This window comes from Cryptomeria japonica, chromosome 1, assembly GCF_030272615.1.
Source record: "Cryptomeria japonica chromosome 1, Sugi_1.0, whole genome shotgun sequence".
Lineage (NCBI taxonomy): Eukaryota > Viridiplantae > Streptophyta > Pinopsida > Cupressales > Cupressaceae > Cryptomeria > Cryptomeria japonica.
The window spans coordinates 279,125,781-279,140,714 of record NC_081405.1 but is presented as its reverse complement, the minus strand read 5'-3'; the positions used below and the strand labels follow the sequence as shown (position 1 = coordinate 279,140,714).

The window sequence follows — 14,934 nt, the reverse complement described above, 5'->3', positions numbered from 1 at the left end:
AAGCATAATGCAAGGAAGATATTTGTTAGATGTTATAGATGCAACTACCTTGTTGGATATGTATGTAAATTGTGGAACTATTTGCACTTTAACTAACTAACTTGTTGGATATGTATGTAAATTGTGAAACTATTTGCACTTTAACTATTTGGCATATTGAATCAAGGAGATGTCATCCCATGGAATGCAATGAATGTAGGATATGCATTGTCCTCTACAAAATTGGATTTTTTTTTTTGAAAACCTATAATCTAAAATGTAGAAAATACAAGAGATCTGATCTTGATCACTTTTTTGAGAGAGTTGCAGATGTGAGAGGATTGGTAGATGTCTAAAAAGGAATTTCTCTCTATGTCAATGATATTCCCTCATCATTAGATGATGGAATACCCACAATTATAGACACGAAAAAAATACTGACACAATTGTTGGTTTATTGAGAAAAGTTTTAGATTCCAAATCAATTACTAATATAGATGTGCTTGCCTGAATAATGAAATTGCATGTTAGATGAACACAAGTCTAACTACAAACTTAACACCTGAAATAATCGCTCCCTTACCCATAGCATTGTTCTTATAATACTCATAGTTGACAAGTAATGTAAATTATACGGAAAATGTCATTGACATTAGTTGATGAGCCATGAAGGCATAAGAAATTTTATACTTGCAATTAGATATGATCTTCTTTCACTTGGAGATTGGCAACACATCAGTGTCATGAAATGGAACTATAAATTTTTACTAACTAAACTCCAAAAATTGCTTGAATTCATCTTTCACAAACTTTCAAAAAACCATTGGTGTGTGGAAGTGGATTGGTAGATGTCATTCATGCTAGATATCCTTTTTGAAAAATCCATTTTGAATCTTCATACCATGTTGCAAGTTGCTACACTAATGCCGCTAATTAATATGAAAGCTTTCACACCATATGAATGCAAATGCATCATGACTACTCCCACATATTCTTGCTGCATAAGCCTGCTATAAAACACACTTTATTTTGCTCTAATTTAAGTCAATGATTTCATGGAAGAAACCTAAAAACTAGGGTATTAATGAAGGACATACATCAAGACAAAATATTAAAACTATAAACACATTAACAACTAAGAAAAAATATATATATGAAAGACATTGATGGATATTAATTGATAGAGCTCAAGGTAGCCTTCTAGATCCTTGTGTTGGGAGTTTTATGTTCCACCATGAAAAACCCAACACTCCATGTCTTGTGCTCTTGTTGAGAAATTGCCTTAACATTTTCTTCTTTCCCATTTTTTCTCTTTTTCTATGTAGATGTAGGATGCTTCAAATCCAAAGTTTTGGATTTGAAAAATAGTCTTAAAGAGCTTAGAGAATAATTGTGTAAATTTAGTATGACACTAACCAAAAGTAGTTTCTTTTATTAGACATGTTGCTTAATGGTCCAATCCAGTTCTAAAGAAGCATTTGAGATGACCATTGTTCTCTTTCCTTTTTCAGTTTCCAGTTTGTATTTCCTAAGTTCATACTAATTTAGTTGATTTTGAAATTTGAACTAAATCTGAATTCTCTTGTTTGGTTTAGATTAGAAAATTGACAGATAAAGTAATCCTAGAAAACCTAATGCTAGAGAAATATATCCAATCAAGTTGTAAGCTAGTCTACTTTCATTTTTGGCTGTATGAAAAGGCAAGTAACTTAGAGAACTAGAAAGGTAATATGGCGTGGGAAATAGCAAGGAATCTGCCTGTATATTGTCATGCAAACCACTAAATCTGATTTTATCTGTACCCTGGTCCAAAGCTCTCATTTTGCACAGGTTAGGAAGACAATGACAAAGGTTGCAGAGTTGGCCTTTACATCTGCCAACTTGAAAGTTTCTAAACCCTTTACAATACATCCATTTTTTATGAAAATCCTGGAATCGTGGCGTCCCCTGAGGTGACTTCTCTTTTTAGACATTTTGTCAAACAATTGACGTGCCTTGTATATACTTCCACGTTTTGCATACATGTCTGCCAGGGAAGTTGAAAATACAAAAATAAATTCGCTATCCTTTATCCTATGATGTATCTCCATACTCTGTTTCAAATCTCTTTAGCATAGGCAGGGAGGATGTTGATGAAGGTTGCGAAGACTGGCTTCACACCTGCCAATTGCAATTGCTTGAACGTTTCTAAAGCCTTCTCAACAAAGGCAATTTGTGCATATCCTACAATCATCGAATTTCATGAATGGACTATAGATGATGGATGATAGGGCGAACAGAAGCATACATGAGGCCTTGTTGTTTGCCATTCCATGCTACTTGCAAACAAAATGCACATGCGTAATCCTCTGTGATACCCCTTCGTTCCATATTAGACAATTTCATTCTCCTGTTTATAAAGCATCACACAATTTCATGGATTGTTACCATTTTCTGGTTAATTATAATATTGAAGAAATGTAAACAGAAGAGCTCAAAATGTAAACAGAAGAGCCCAATTAAAGAGAGTGGCGAGAAAAGAGGATTACAGCGATGAACGACTGGACTAATGGACATTTTGACCAATTTTAAAGTTTTCGATTGCAGGTCGAAGGTTTGGATGTGCATGAATTTGTTATTCAATGGCTATCCAGTTCACATTGATTCGCCGAAGGCGTTACTTATATGAAGTGGACCGGCTAACTTTGGACATCCACGGCTCACAGTGTTCTACAGGAGTTGCAAGACGATTGAAACCATCTGGACCGTAGGATTTTCCCTGTTTTTCGTTTCTTCTACCATAGGACCGTAGGATTTTCCCTGTTTTTTGTTCGCTGATTTCTCGTTTTCTGCCACAGTGAACTGGATAGCCATTGAATGAGTCATTTTCATTTATTTAAATGCATATAGTAATAAATATGCTGTTCAAAGAGGGCCCACAAATCACGACTTCAATGGCGTGATCAACGGATAAGGAGTATACAATATATTGATTCTAGTGGGCCGCCTGTAGTTGTTAAGTTATCTCGTGAGTTACAAATTTATTGATTCTAGTGGGCCGCCTGTAGTTGTAAAGTTATCTCGTGAGTTACAAATGGTACATGTAACGTATGGTCTCCTTCGACGACTGGTACAAGTAGAGAGAAAAAACCATCGCAGTTGGGAAAATTGAATGGTTATATAGTTATCCATTCGACTGTTGAAAATATAGAGTCTTCTGTCAATGATTACTTCTATAAAGAAATAAGAACGCCCCTAGAAAAAGTTTGCAGTTTCGATGAGAAAGATATTTTTTAAGGTGACGTGCCGTGTATGACTTCTTAATCTTGACTTCTTAATCACCCGCAACAGTACTGACAGCGACGTATTGACTTGAAAAACAAACGGTACACCACAATCACATCCTGTAGAGATAACGCTGATCTCGTTTCGTCTAAGAAATGTTAGTGTGCCAAGTCTATAAAATGGCTATCCATGTTAATCCATTTTCGTGCTTAGCCTTAGGGTTTTTTTACATTGCCATTTTTGTTGCCCAGGTTTTAGATGGCAGCTCTAGTATCCAGTCATTTGGACAAGCCAGTTAATTTATTATGCCTTAGTTTACTTTTACTTGTCTGTATCCTTTCACAGAGATCATGCGCCCAGACTACGTACAAGTCTGTAAACCTGGGAGGGTGGCTCGTTGTTGAAGGATGGATAAAACCAACTCTCTTTGATAGCATTCCGGACAATGATCTCACGGTATAATGCTTAGATCTATCAGGCTTTTTGCATTAAATTTCTGAAATTCTCTTGCAAACTACCTATGTTTTTTTGAGGTTTCTGTGCTGTTATTGTCTTCTTACTTGCAATACAAATTTCTCGCAGGATGGAACTCAAATCCAATTGAAATCTGTCACATTGGGTACCTATCTTGTGGCAGAAGATGGAGGTGGGAGTAAAATTGCTGTGAACAGAAATAGCGCATCCGGATGGGAGACTTTCAAGGTATCTTATATCCATATCCAAAACTTACGTTTCCAGATTCTGATTTGCAGAGTAATTTCGTTTTCATTTGGGGGTTTTATATCAATTTTATAGTCTTTTAGTTATTTGATATAAGAATATGAGTGTTAGGTTGTAATTTCTTTTCTTAAAAGTTAAGGAATGAGGGTATTATACCACTAAAGTCTTGGAGGACAGAATTTTCATATGATCTCTTAAGACCCCACAATTTTGTACTCCACAAAACTTGATCTTTTATAAATTTATTTTAAATTATTCAAATTTAAGAATAAACAATAGTCACTGACATGTACAAAATATTTAACATTACAACCACTGACGGTGTAGGATCAATATGTAATTGTGTGACAGATATGGCGTGTGAAAGACGGAAGCTATCAGCTTAGAGTGTTCAATAAGAAATTCATGGTAGCCCAAAATGGAGGAGGAGGAATTGTGAATGCAGTTACAACAACACCCAGCACATGGGAAACGTTTCAGATCATAAGGAACCCTTCCAATAGAAACCAAGTGCATATAAAAGTTCTTAATGGAATGTACATGCAGGTACTTTGCAGTGTTATGGGACGTGCAATATTATTTTTGACTGGAAATCTAAATCCTTTAATATTCGATGCTTATGTAATCCTCAAATAACAGACCACGTAATGTATTTGAATATTCTATACAGGCAAAATCTCAAGACCAGTTAACTGCCGATTTTCAAGGTGAGCCGGGGTGGGGCAACAACGCTGCAACGTTTGAGATGAATACTTTCGGGCAATTGAAGGGCGAGTATCAGCTCACAAATGGTCTTGGAAACAGAGCACAACAAGTCCTCAATGTAATCTCATATTCTGTCACAATCCTTTCTTATTTTTTATGATAATCATGTTCATATTCGACATTAGAAAATTCTATTAATTATGTCTAATTTCATTAATCAGGACCATAGGAATACTTTCATCACAGAGAGTGATTTTTCTTTTCTGTCTCAACATCAAATAAATGCCGTCAGAATTCCTGTGGGATGGTGGATTGCAAGTGACCCAAATCCGCCAGCTCCTTTTGTTGGAGGGTCTCTCAAAGCGCTGGATGATGCATTCTCCTGGGCTAAGTATGCATTCTCCTGGGCTAACTAAAACTAGAATAAGAAGAGGAATGTTTTCTGCACCTTACAATCTAGATTGACAGTAAACATACATTTGATTGATTTAGAACATCTGAAATCTTCCTTAACCAAATTCCTGGTGGATAAATTCAGTTGTCCTTGTAAATTATTCAATTTTTAAGGGTCTTGCTTTATCTCTAAAAGTGCATTGACGTTGCAGGAAACATAACATTAAAATTATAGTAGATCTCCATGCTGCCCCGGGTTCCCAAAATGGAGACGAGCACAGTGGCACAAGAGACGGGTATATTGAATGGGATTCACAAAACAACATTGATAAAAGCATCTCAGTAATCGACTTTCTTGCTTCCAGGTACACACTCTTACAAACTTTTGATTTTCAATCCATAGCCATTAATGTTCATTTAATAGAAGATCAATCCTCAAAATTTACAATGTCCTTTTTACGTAAGATAACTAGTTGACCAGTGGTTAAATTTTGGTCTGTGCACCCTGTCATATCACTAGCCAGTTAACAACCAAATAGCAAGTCAAACTTTCTCCTAAATATAATAAATGCAAATCAAACGTGACTCTCGTGAACTATAATTTCGTTTCCTATAAATAATATTTTCAATGGTATGCTTCACTCAGTTCTAATTGTGAAGAACCGGTTCTAATAAAGATTTCCTCTCATTGTAATTTATTTCATCATTATTTAAATACTATTTATGATTCGAAATGTTTTGACAATCTTCAATTATAATTAATAGTCATAGTTTAGATAACATTATAATTAAAATAAAAGTATTTGTCTTTCTTGTTATTGCAAATTGATTTTATTTTTATTTATAAATAAATTTATTTATCATTTTTAAAATTTTTTTTTTCTGATTTCATAGAAAAATAATTATATATATCTTAGAAGGGGTCAAAATAATTATTATATCTGAATTTTAATCTTTAAATTATATTTTCAAAATAATATGTGTTTATGAAACATCAATTTCAATATCTTTATTTATTTTGTTGTATGAAACCTATTTATATGGTTTGTGGATTCAGGTATGCCAAAGACAGTGCTCTTTTGGGAATTGAATTATTGAATGAGCCTCGTACTGCCATACAATTGGATACACTAACTCCATATTACAAAAAAGGATATGACACCATCCGAAAGTACTCCTCTTCAGCTTATGTGATGATGTGTAATCGAATTGGTGGTGCTGATCCCAAAGAACTGTTCCAAATGAATAATGGTTTAACACGCACTGTAGTTGATGTGCATTACTACAATTTATTTGATGACCAGAAGTTCAAAAGCATGACGGTTCAACAAAACATAGACTTTGTCAAATATGATAGAGCTGCACTTTTGAATATCTTACTGAGTGCCAATGGTCCTCTGATCTATGTTGGTAAGAACTCAAAGCATATAAATTATCAAAAAATATTTTTTCTTAGTAGAATATTATAGTAAAAATATATAAAACTAATGATATGGTTTTTTTTTGTTATTAGGAGAATGGACATCAGAGTGGGAAGTGAAAGGTGCATCACAATCAGAATATCAAAGATTTGGGCAAGCACAATTGGAAGTATATGGAAAGGCTTCTTTCGGATGGGCTTATTGGACTCATAAGAATGTTCAAGAACATTGGAGCTTTCAATGGATGGTCCAAAATCAATATCTAGATTTATAATAAAATATATACCATGATTAAACAAAAATAAATAAACTCTAAGAAAAGATGAAATATCTACAATAAATTAAATAGAGAAAGTTAATAAATAATTTCTCAATGTTAATGGTACTATCATGTGACTACAAATAGCACTAGCATTGTAAGAGAAGATACATTATAAATTGATTAAATAAGTAAATAACTTTATTATTTTGTCTTCTTGGTTATAATGCTTATTGATTATAGCATTTTCCACGAGTCTCCTATAGTGATCCCTTCCAATAATAACAATACAAAATTTGATTACTTATGATTTGACTATACAAATATATTTCAAATAATAATATTCACTTTTCAATACATTTTTTTATTTTTAGTATATTTTGTATGGGTAAACAAGTCAAAAGTTTTCAATTTGGTACATGTATGTGTGATTGTTATAATATTAATTTTTTCTTATTATCAATGTGTGATTATATATAGTCTAGCTATCTTGCATTTCTTATAATTTTGTTATTCATTGTAATGGTTCTATTGGGTAAGTGCAGCAAGATGGTGAAAAAAAAGGGGGGTATAAGTGGCCACACTTTTTTTTTTTTTTTTTGAAAATAGGTAAACCTGAACTTCAAAAAGATATTTGAAGGTCATGCACTCAAAACCAGAAGTTGAGCAAAAATTAAAAATTGTAGTACTTTGAATCTAGTTTCCAAACTACTAAAGTTTTTTAAAATTGGATAAGATTAAGAGGGTCAAATCTCTTGCGCATGAAATTTTTTTTTATTTTTTTAGAAAAACATAACATAGTTGTTTTCGTGCGCTGCACAAAATATATAGTTAGATTTAGTATTTTGCAAAACCCTTTGGTGGGATGATAGATAAGAGTGAGATCTAAAAGTTGTGTATTTTTTGTAATTTTTCGTTGAGTAATTTTTTTTAATGTTTTTTTGAAGTTACCGCATCTTGAAAATTTGGTACCTGTTCATGCGCAGGGCATAACTTGTATCAAAATAATCGAAAATGCAAACTTTGTTTTGTAAAAGTGTATAGAATCTAGTGTAGAACAATAATATGTAATTTATTTTGAATTTGGTCAAGTATATCAAAAGTTATTTAAAAAATGGTAAACATATGTGTGTGAGGACTGTCAAGGCACTGGTAAAGAAAGTTAAAGTTTACTATGCTAATGTTGTCCAAAAATAGAAAAAAAGTATATAGTCAAAAAGCTAAGAAGACGTGTGAGATTATGGTGGTAATTTTAGAGATACCCACTTGATCATTTGTAAACTTGATGACAACGAAGTCGAAAAATCATGTTGGAAGATGAAAAAATATGTTAAGGGACAAAAATGGAGGAAAAATGGTCTTGCAAGCCTTAGGGTCATTTTCCAACCCTCTTACCAAGCCAAAACCTGCACGGGTTCTGATGTGCAAGATAACTCGCTCGGGTTTTGTAAAACAAAAAGTACCATTCATAGTTCTATATGTAGAACTAAAACCATCATTTTGAGTTTCACAAAATTTGTACGGGTTATGAAGACATCAAAATGTATGCTTGTAAACTTAGCATTTGCTACACATGTATAAACATACATATATAATATGTGTTTATGTATGCATATTCATATCTATAATTATATATACATATATTTATATAAATATATGTATATATGTTTGTATACATGCTTGTCTTTTTTATGTTCCTCTCTCTCTCTTGTCTTCCTTCCCCCATCACCATCTCTATCTATTCTGAGCCCTAATTATCCTCCTTGAGTTATATCTCATCTCTCTCCCCTTCACACTTCTCTCTCTGTCTCTAACTCTCTCTCCCTCCCCAACTCCTTATCTTATTCTAGCCCTCTTCCTACCCCACCTCTATCTCTCTCCATAACTCTCTCTCTAATCCCCTCTCCTTATCCCCCCCCCTCTCTCTCTCAATCCTATTCTCACCCTCTCTCCCTTCTCTTTCTTTCCCTATCTCTCTCCTTCTCTTCCTATACCCTTCTCTCTCTATCTCTAACTCTCTCTCTCTCTCCCCCTCTCCTTATCATATTCTATCCCTCTCTTTCTACCCCCTACTCTCAAAGTACCATTCATAGTTCTACATAACCCATACGGGTTATGTAGGAGTAAAACTATCATTTTGAGTTTCACAAAACCCGTACGGGTTATGAAGACATCAAAATGTATGCTTGTAAACTTAGCATTTACTACACATATATATAGACATACATATATAATATGTGTTTATGTATGTATATATGTATATCTATAGTTATATATATATATTTATATAGATATATGTATATTTGTTTGTATACATGCATGTCTCTCTTCTTTTCCTCTCTCTTGCTCATATTCCTTCCCCCATCAATGTCTCTGTCTATTCTGAGCCCTAATTATCCTCCTTGATTTTTATCTCATCTCTCTCCCCCTCACACTTCTCTCTCTACTGAGTCTTTCACCCTCTTCTCCTTCTCGTTCTCTCTCTACCTCATGTCTCTCACCCTCTCCTCCTTCTACTCTCTCTCTCTCTCTCTCTCTCTCTCTCTCTTGTTGGCATTTTGATTTTGTTGGCATTTTGCATAGAGATTGCATTAATGATATGTTGTCATTGATGTCAATTGAACTGGTAATGCTATTCATGTTAATTGCTGATATTGTTAGTAACCAGTAAGAAGAGCTTTGTGAGTTGAATCGGTAAACCGGTGTAATGGGTTAAACCTTTCTATGCAATGTAACCGGTAAACCCTATCAATTGTTAAACCCTAACCGATCAAGTTTGTTGGTTTATTATCTGATGAGCAGTAGTGATGGAGACATATGTGATCATTATATAAGGATAAGTTCAAATTGTTTTGTCGCATTTATTTATTGTCTAGGGAAGGAGCAACGTGGATTGCATCTAATGCACAATGCGTGATGAGTTACAAAGTCCAATGGAGCGATGATCATGGAGCGATTGAAATTTTCTTGAATAATGTGAAGAGATTGTCATGATTTCTAACAATCAAGATTGTACCAACTTGTTTGTAATCTCGATGATGATAATTAAGTTTTTGTTGTGTTACCGACCTAATTGATTTGTATTTAAGGTCGATGAAGTTGTTTGTAAAGGTTGTTGGCAAGATTGGTAGAAACCTGTTGAGTGTGTAGTTTCCCAACTAGTGAATGGATCTGCACTTTGAGTGAAGGCAGATTGAAGCTTAAAGGGATCTGATCAAGCAAATGTAGTGCTATTCAGATAGATCAAGAAAACCTGTTATTTTCTAACAATTACAGCAAAAGTGAAATCCCTTAACCAGGTAAGCTCTAACAAGCTTGGTTACTCATTAAATCCTCTAACAAGGTGGTCCATTAGCTTGGATTCTTAAATCCTCCAGTGAGGTTACTCCTAACAAGGTTTTGTGGTTTTCATCAAGGCATATTTGTAAATCCCTTAACCGGGTGATTCCTAATCGGAATTAGTTCTTAACAGGACTTATTGTAAAGCTTTAGCAGGCTTGGCATCTAACAGGGCAAACTTTAGAAGAGTTCAGATAGCTATCGTTGTGAGTCTCATCTCACCGTGGTTTTTACCTATTTGGATTTGGGTTTTCCACGTATAAACATCTGTGTCAAGTGCTGAATGTTTTTGTGGTTATGATCTTATTTGTTGATTTGATTAACTTCTGATAAGGCATGATAACTAGAAGCATTGAGAGATGAATATGTTGAGTTATGATTAAGCATTGTTGATGTTTACAAGATTGAAGTTGTTTACTATTAAGTTGTCATAACAGTCAAACCAGTTGATGTCAAGTATTCTTATGAATATTGATCTTGACTGAGATATGTTTACTTTGTGTGATTGAATTTGAGTTTGGGAACTTTGTATGAGTTTTTCAATATACTAATTCATGCCCCACCTCTCAGTATTCTACTAGATACCTATTCTTTCATCATACCATCAATTGGTATCAGAGCATCTCAAGTCCTCTTTAATCTAAGAGCCTAATAGCTTGAGGAAAAGATCTTGTAGATCATGATGAAGAAAGAAGGTCCGAAGTTCAACAAAGATAACTATAGAATATGGAGTGACATAATGAAGATTTACATTAAGAGTCTTGGTAGTCAGTATTGGGATCATATAGGAACTAAGTATATTACACCTACTGGAATCCTGACTGATGATCAGAAGAAAGAACAACAAGAAAATCACCAAGCATTAGAGGCTATTATCAGGTCCTTGTCTGATGCTGAATATGTAGATGTTCATGGTCTTGAAACTGCATTTGAAGTATGGAAAAAACTTGAAGAGATTTATAGCGGTGATGAACATGTTAAGATTGCTAAAGAGGAGAGTTTAAGAGGAAAGTTTGATGGCATGAGAATGTCTGAAGGTGAGAATATCCAGTAGTATGGTCAAAGGATTAAAGAGATAGTTAGTGAAATAAAGAGTGCAGGAGGGAAAGTGGAAGATGCCACAGTAATCAGTAAGGTACTGAGAACCCTGCTACCAGTCTATGCTATCCGAGTTGCAGCTATTCAGGAGCTTAAATCCATTGACAAGACTAAGGTAACTCTTGACTCTATTATTGGAAGACTTACTGGCTTTGAATTAAATGGCAATGATGGTAGTGTACAGAAATCAAAATCTACATTCAAAGCTTCTATCTCTAACCCATCTGTGAGAAAAAGTAGAGATACAGGCCATGTTTATGAATCTAGATCCAATAGAGATGTTGATGATGAAGACAACTTAGTGGAAGTTGAAGCATTGTTGGCAAAATGACTACCTAGAGGCATTGGTAAATATAGAGGTAAGCTACCTTTAAAATGTTTTGCATGCAACAAGATTGGTCACATAGCAGCTAATTGCCCTAATGGTGAAAATGAATAGAAGAGAGACAAATTTAAGAAGTATAAGGGTAAAGGAAAGAGAGACTATCTTGTAGCTATTGATAGTGGTATTACTGATGAAGAATTTGATGATGATGCTAGTGAAGATATTGTGTTTGTAGCTATTAAGGAAAAAATATCAGATCAGAAGGCACTAGTATCCAGGAGGGATAACTCTGATGATTGGATCATTGATGGTGGTTGTTCACATCACATGACCGATGATTGAAGAAAATTTCTTTCCCTGAAGGAATTTGATGCCAGTGTTGTCAAATTTGGCAATGACTCACCCTATATGGTTAAAGATAAGGGAGTTATTTCTCTTAATGGGAAGAGAAGTGTTGACAATGTCTATTGGGTTGAAGGCCTAAAGCACAATCTTTTGAGTGTGGCACAACTTAATGATAGAGGATACCCACTAGAGTTTAGAAATGGTATGTGCAAAATCTTTGACAACAAAGGTGAATTGATTGCAATCGGGAAATAGACCAGAGGTAATCTATTTCATCTTAATCCTAAAGTTAGCAACTATTTGATTGCAAGAATAGATGATAGCTAGATTTGGCATAGGAGATTTTGTCATATACATTTTGGCAATATTGTTAAAGTAAGCAAGTCTAAGATAGTAAGAGGTCTACCTCAACTAGACAAACTGGTTAATGCTCTTTGTAAAGAATGTCAGTTAGGAAAGATGACTTCTTCAACTTTCAAGAGAAAGTCCTTCTCAACAGAGAACTTGTTAGATTTGGTTCATACAGATCTATGTGGACCAATAAGAACAAGAAGCATTCAAGGTGACATATATTTCATGATCTCCACTGATAATTGTTCAAGGATGATGTGGGTCACATTCTTGAAGGATAAGAATGAAGCTTTTGGTAAATTCAAGGCATTTAGGGCCTTAGTTGAGAAAGAGAGTCACAAAAAGATAACTTCTGAAGAATTCACTAAGTACTGTGATGAGAATGGTATCAAGCGGCAGCTTTCTGAACCAAGGACACCACAACAGAATGGTATAGCAGAGAGAAACAACCATCAGTGGTTGAATCTACGAGGACAATGTTGATACAAGGAGGTGTACCAAAAACATTTTGGAAAGAAGCTGTAAGTACAATTGTCTACACAATGAATCGAGTCCTGATGAAAAGAGGTAAGGACAAGACCCCCTATGAATACTAGTATGGGAGATCACCTAATGTTAGCTATTTTAAGATATTTGGAAGCAAATGTTTTATTAAAAGAGGCGATTACATAAGCAAGTTTGAAGCTAAGAGTGATGAAGGCATATTTCTTGGCTATTACACCAAGAGTAAGGCCTATAAATGCTTCAACAACCAAACATAGAAAATTGTTGAGAGTGCTGATGTTCGTGTAGATGAATGTCCTGAAGTTTCAGAAGGAATCAATTCTAAGAAGAAGGATGAAGATCCTTGTATTTTGCTTTTGGAACCTAAAACTGTTAAATCAGAAACTGATAAAGAAAATCCTGATGTACTTGTTCAACCGGAACAAATAAATTAAGAAGAAGATGACAATGAAGAAGCTGAACTTGAAGAGAATGATCATGTTATTCCTAGGTATGTGAGACTGAATCACAGTCCTGAACAGATTATTGGGGATAAGGATGCTGGAGTACTAACTAGAAGGAGAATAAGAGAGAACTCTTGCATGATCTCTACCTTTGAACCTAGAAATTCTAAGGAGGCATTTGGTGATGATCATTGGGTGAAAGCTATGGAGGAGGAATTGGAACAAATTGAGAAGAACAACACCTGGACCCTAGTACCCCAACTAGTAAACAAGAATGTTATGGGTACTAAATTGGTATTCAGAAACAAGTTAAATGAAAATGGTGTTGTAGTTCTCAACAAGGCAAGATTAGTATGCAAAGGTTATGTGCAAGAAGAAGGAGAATATTATGGAAAAACTTTTACACCAGTAGCAAGACTGGAAGGTGTCAGAACTTTACTTGCATTTGTAGCTCATAAGAAGTTCAAGGTATACCAGATGGATGTTAAGTCTGCATTTTGAATGGGATATTGGAAGAAGAGGTTTATATAGAGTAGCTTGATGGTTATGCGTTGACATATAAGGAAGACATGGTATGCAAACTGCATAAAGCTTTGTATGGATTAAAGCAGGAACCTAGAGCATGGTATGAACGACTTCATACTCATCTAATGAAGATAGGATTTGCTAGAACTAGTGATGATAGCAACATTTATCTCAAGTCTGAAGGAGATGATATACTGGTCAGTGAAGTATTTGTTGATGACATTATATTTAGAGGTAATGATATGAGTAATTATTTTGCAGATGAAATGAAGAATGAGTTTGAGATATCATTAGTAGGGGAAATAAAAAATTTCATAGGCTTATAGATACAACAAATGAAGAATGGTATTTCATTATTCAATCCAAGTATGTGAAAGAGGTTTTGAAGACTTTCGGTATGAGTGACTGTAAACCAGTTGGAACCCCAATGGTTACATGTTGTAATTTGTCCAAGGAAGATGCATCTAAGTCTATAGCTAAAAAGGAATGCAGGTCAATGATTGGCAAATTACACTATGTTGTTCACAGTTGAGCGGATATTGCCCATGTAGTTGGTATTGTTGCTAGATTTCAGAAGAATCCAAAGGAAGCACATCTAATGGCAACCAAGTGAATTTTTAGATATCTGAAAGGTACTATTGACTATGGGTTACGGCATCCATATGGTGGAAATTTTGACTTGAAGGCATACACAGATGCTAATTGGGTAGGAAATATTGATGACCGAAAGAGTACTACCGATGGAGCATTCTTTCTAGGAGGAAGGTTAGTTTCATGGAGTAGTAAAAAGTAGAGTTGTACTTCACAATCTATAGCTGAAGCTGAGTATGTAGCAGCTTATATGAATTGCACACAAGATATGTGGATGAGGCATATTTTGGAAGGTTTGAAGATGAAAATCTCAGAACCTATAAACATTTTGTGTGATAATACAAGTGCAATAAACATTTCTAAAAATCATGTTTTTCATGCAAGGACTAAGCACATTGAATTGAATTATCACTTCTTGAGGGGAAAATTTCAAAGTAAAAGATGTTATCTTGGAGCATGTTTCTACCAAGGACCAGCTTGCAAATATGTTTATCAAGCCTCTACCTAAGACCACTTTCGAGTATCTTAGAAGTCAATTGGGGGTTGTCCCTCTTCATGAAGTTAGTTGAGCATGATGTTGATTGCATCAGTCCCTGAATTACTTGTAGAATTTTACATGGATTGATGAAGAAGTGGATGTATTCCACAGGGGGAGCATCAAGTTGTAGTATG

The 14,934-nt window shown here is 34.6% G+C and overlaps 1 protein-coding gene and 1 long non-coding RNA gene across 2 annotated transcripts; one reads left to right on the top strand and one right to left on the bottom strand.

Moving 5' to 3' along the window:
• Positions 1 to 1,546: 1,546 nt before the first annotated feature.
• On the bottom strand, positions 1,547 to 2,808 carry LOC131065366 (uncharacterized). Its single transcript, XR_009111407.1, has 2 exons — positions 2,508 to 2,808; positions 1,547 to 2,368 (listed from the first exon to the last, which is right to left on the bottom strand). It is a non-coding gene; the product is annotated as an uncharacterized LOC131065366 (long non-coding RNA).
• Positions 2,809 to 3,432: 624 nt separating this feature from the next.
• On the top strand, positions 3,433 to 6,955 carry LOC131065387 (probable glucan 1,3-beta-glucosidase A). Its single transcript, XM_057999885.1, has 8 exons — positions 3,433 to 3,699; positions 3,826 to 3,945; positions 4,315 to 4,509; positions 4,634 to 4,786; positions 4,890 to 5,059; positions 5,274 to 5,426; positions 6,119 to 6,471; positions 6,575 to 6,955. The coding sequence occupies exons 1-8, from the start codon at positions 3,502 to 3,504 to the stop codon at positions 6,754 to 6,756; spliced, it is 1,524 nt and encodes a 507-aa protein (XP_057855868.1). The 5' UTR covers positions 3,433 to 3,501; the 3' UTR covers positions 6,757 to 6,955.
• Positions 6,956 to 14,934: the final 7,979 nt, after the last annotated feature.

What these genes read in the sequence shown, in the direction of transcription:
- LOC131065387 (XM_057999885.1), top strand. Translation starts at nt 3,502, where the DNA reads ATGGCAGCTCTAGTATCCAGTCATTTGGACAAGCCAGTTAATTTATTA. An exon ending in TTCCGGACAATGATCTCACG is followed by an intron (nt 3,700 to 3,825) that starts GTATAATGCTTA and finishes AATTTCTCGCAG; the next exon opens with GATGGAACTCAAATCCAATT. An exon ending in GAGCACAACAAGTCCTCAAT is followed by an intron (nt 4,787 to 4,889) that starts GTAATCTCATAT and finishes TTCATTAATCAG; the next exon opens with GACCATAGGAATACTTTCAT.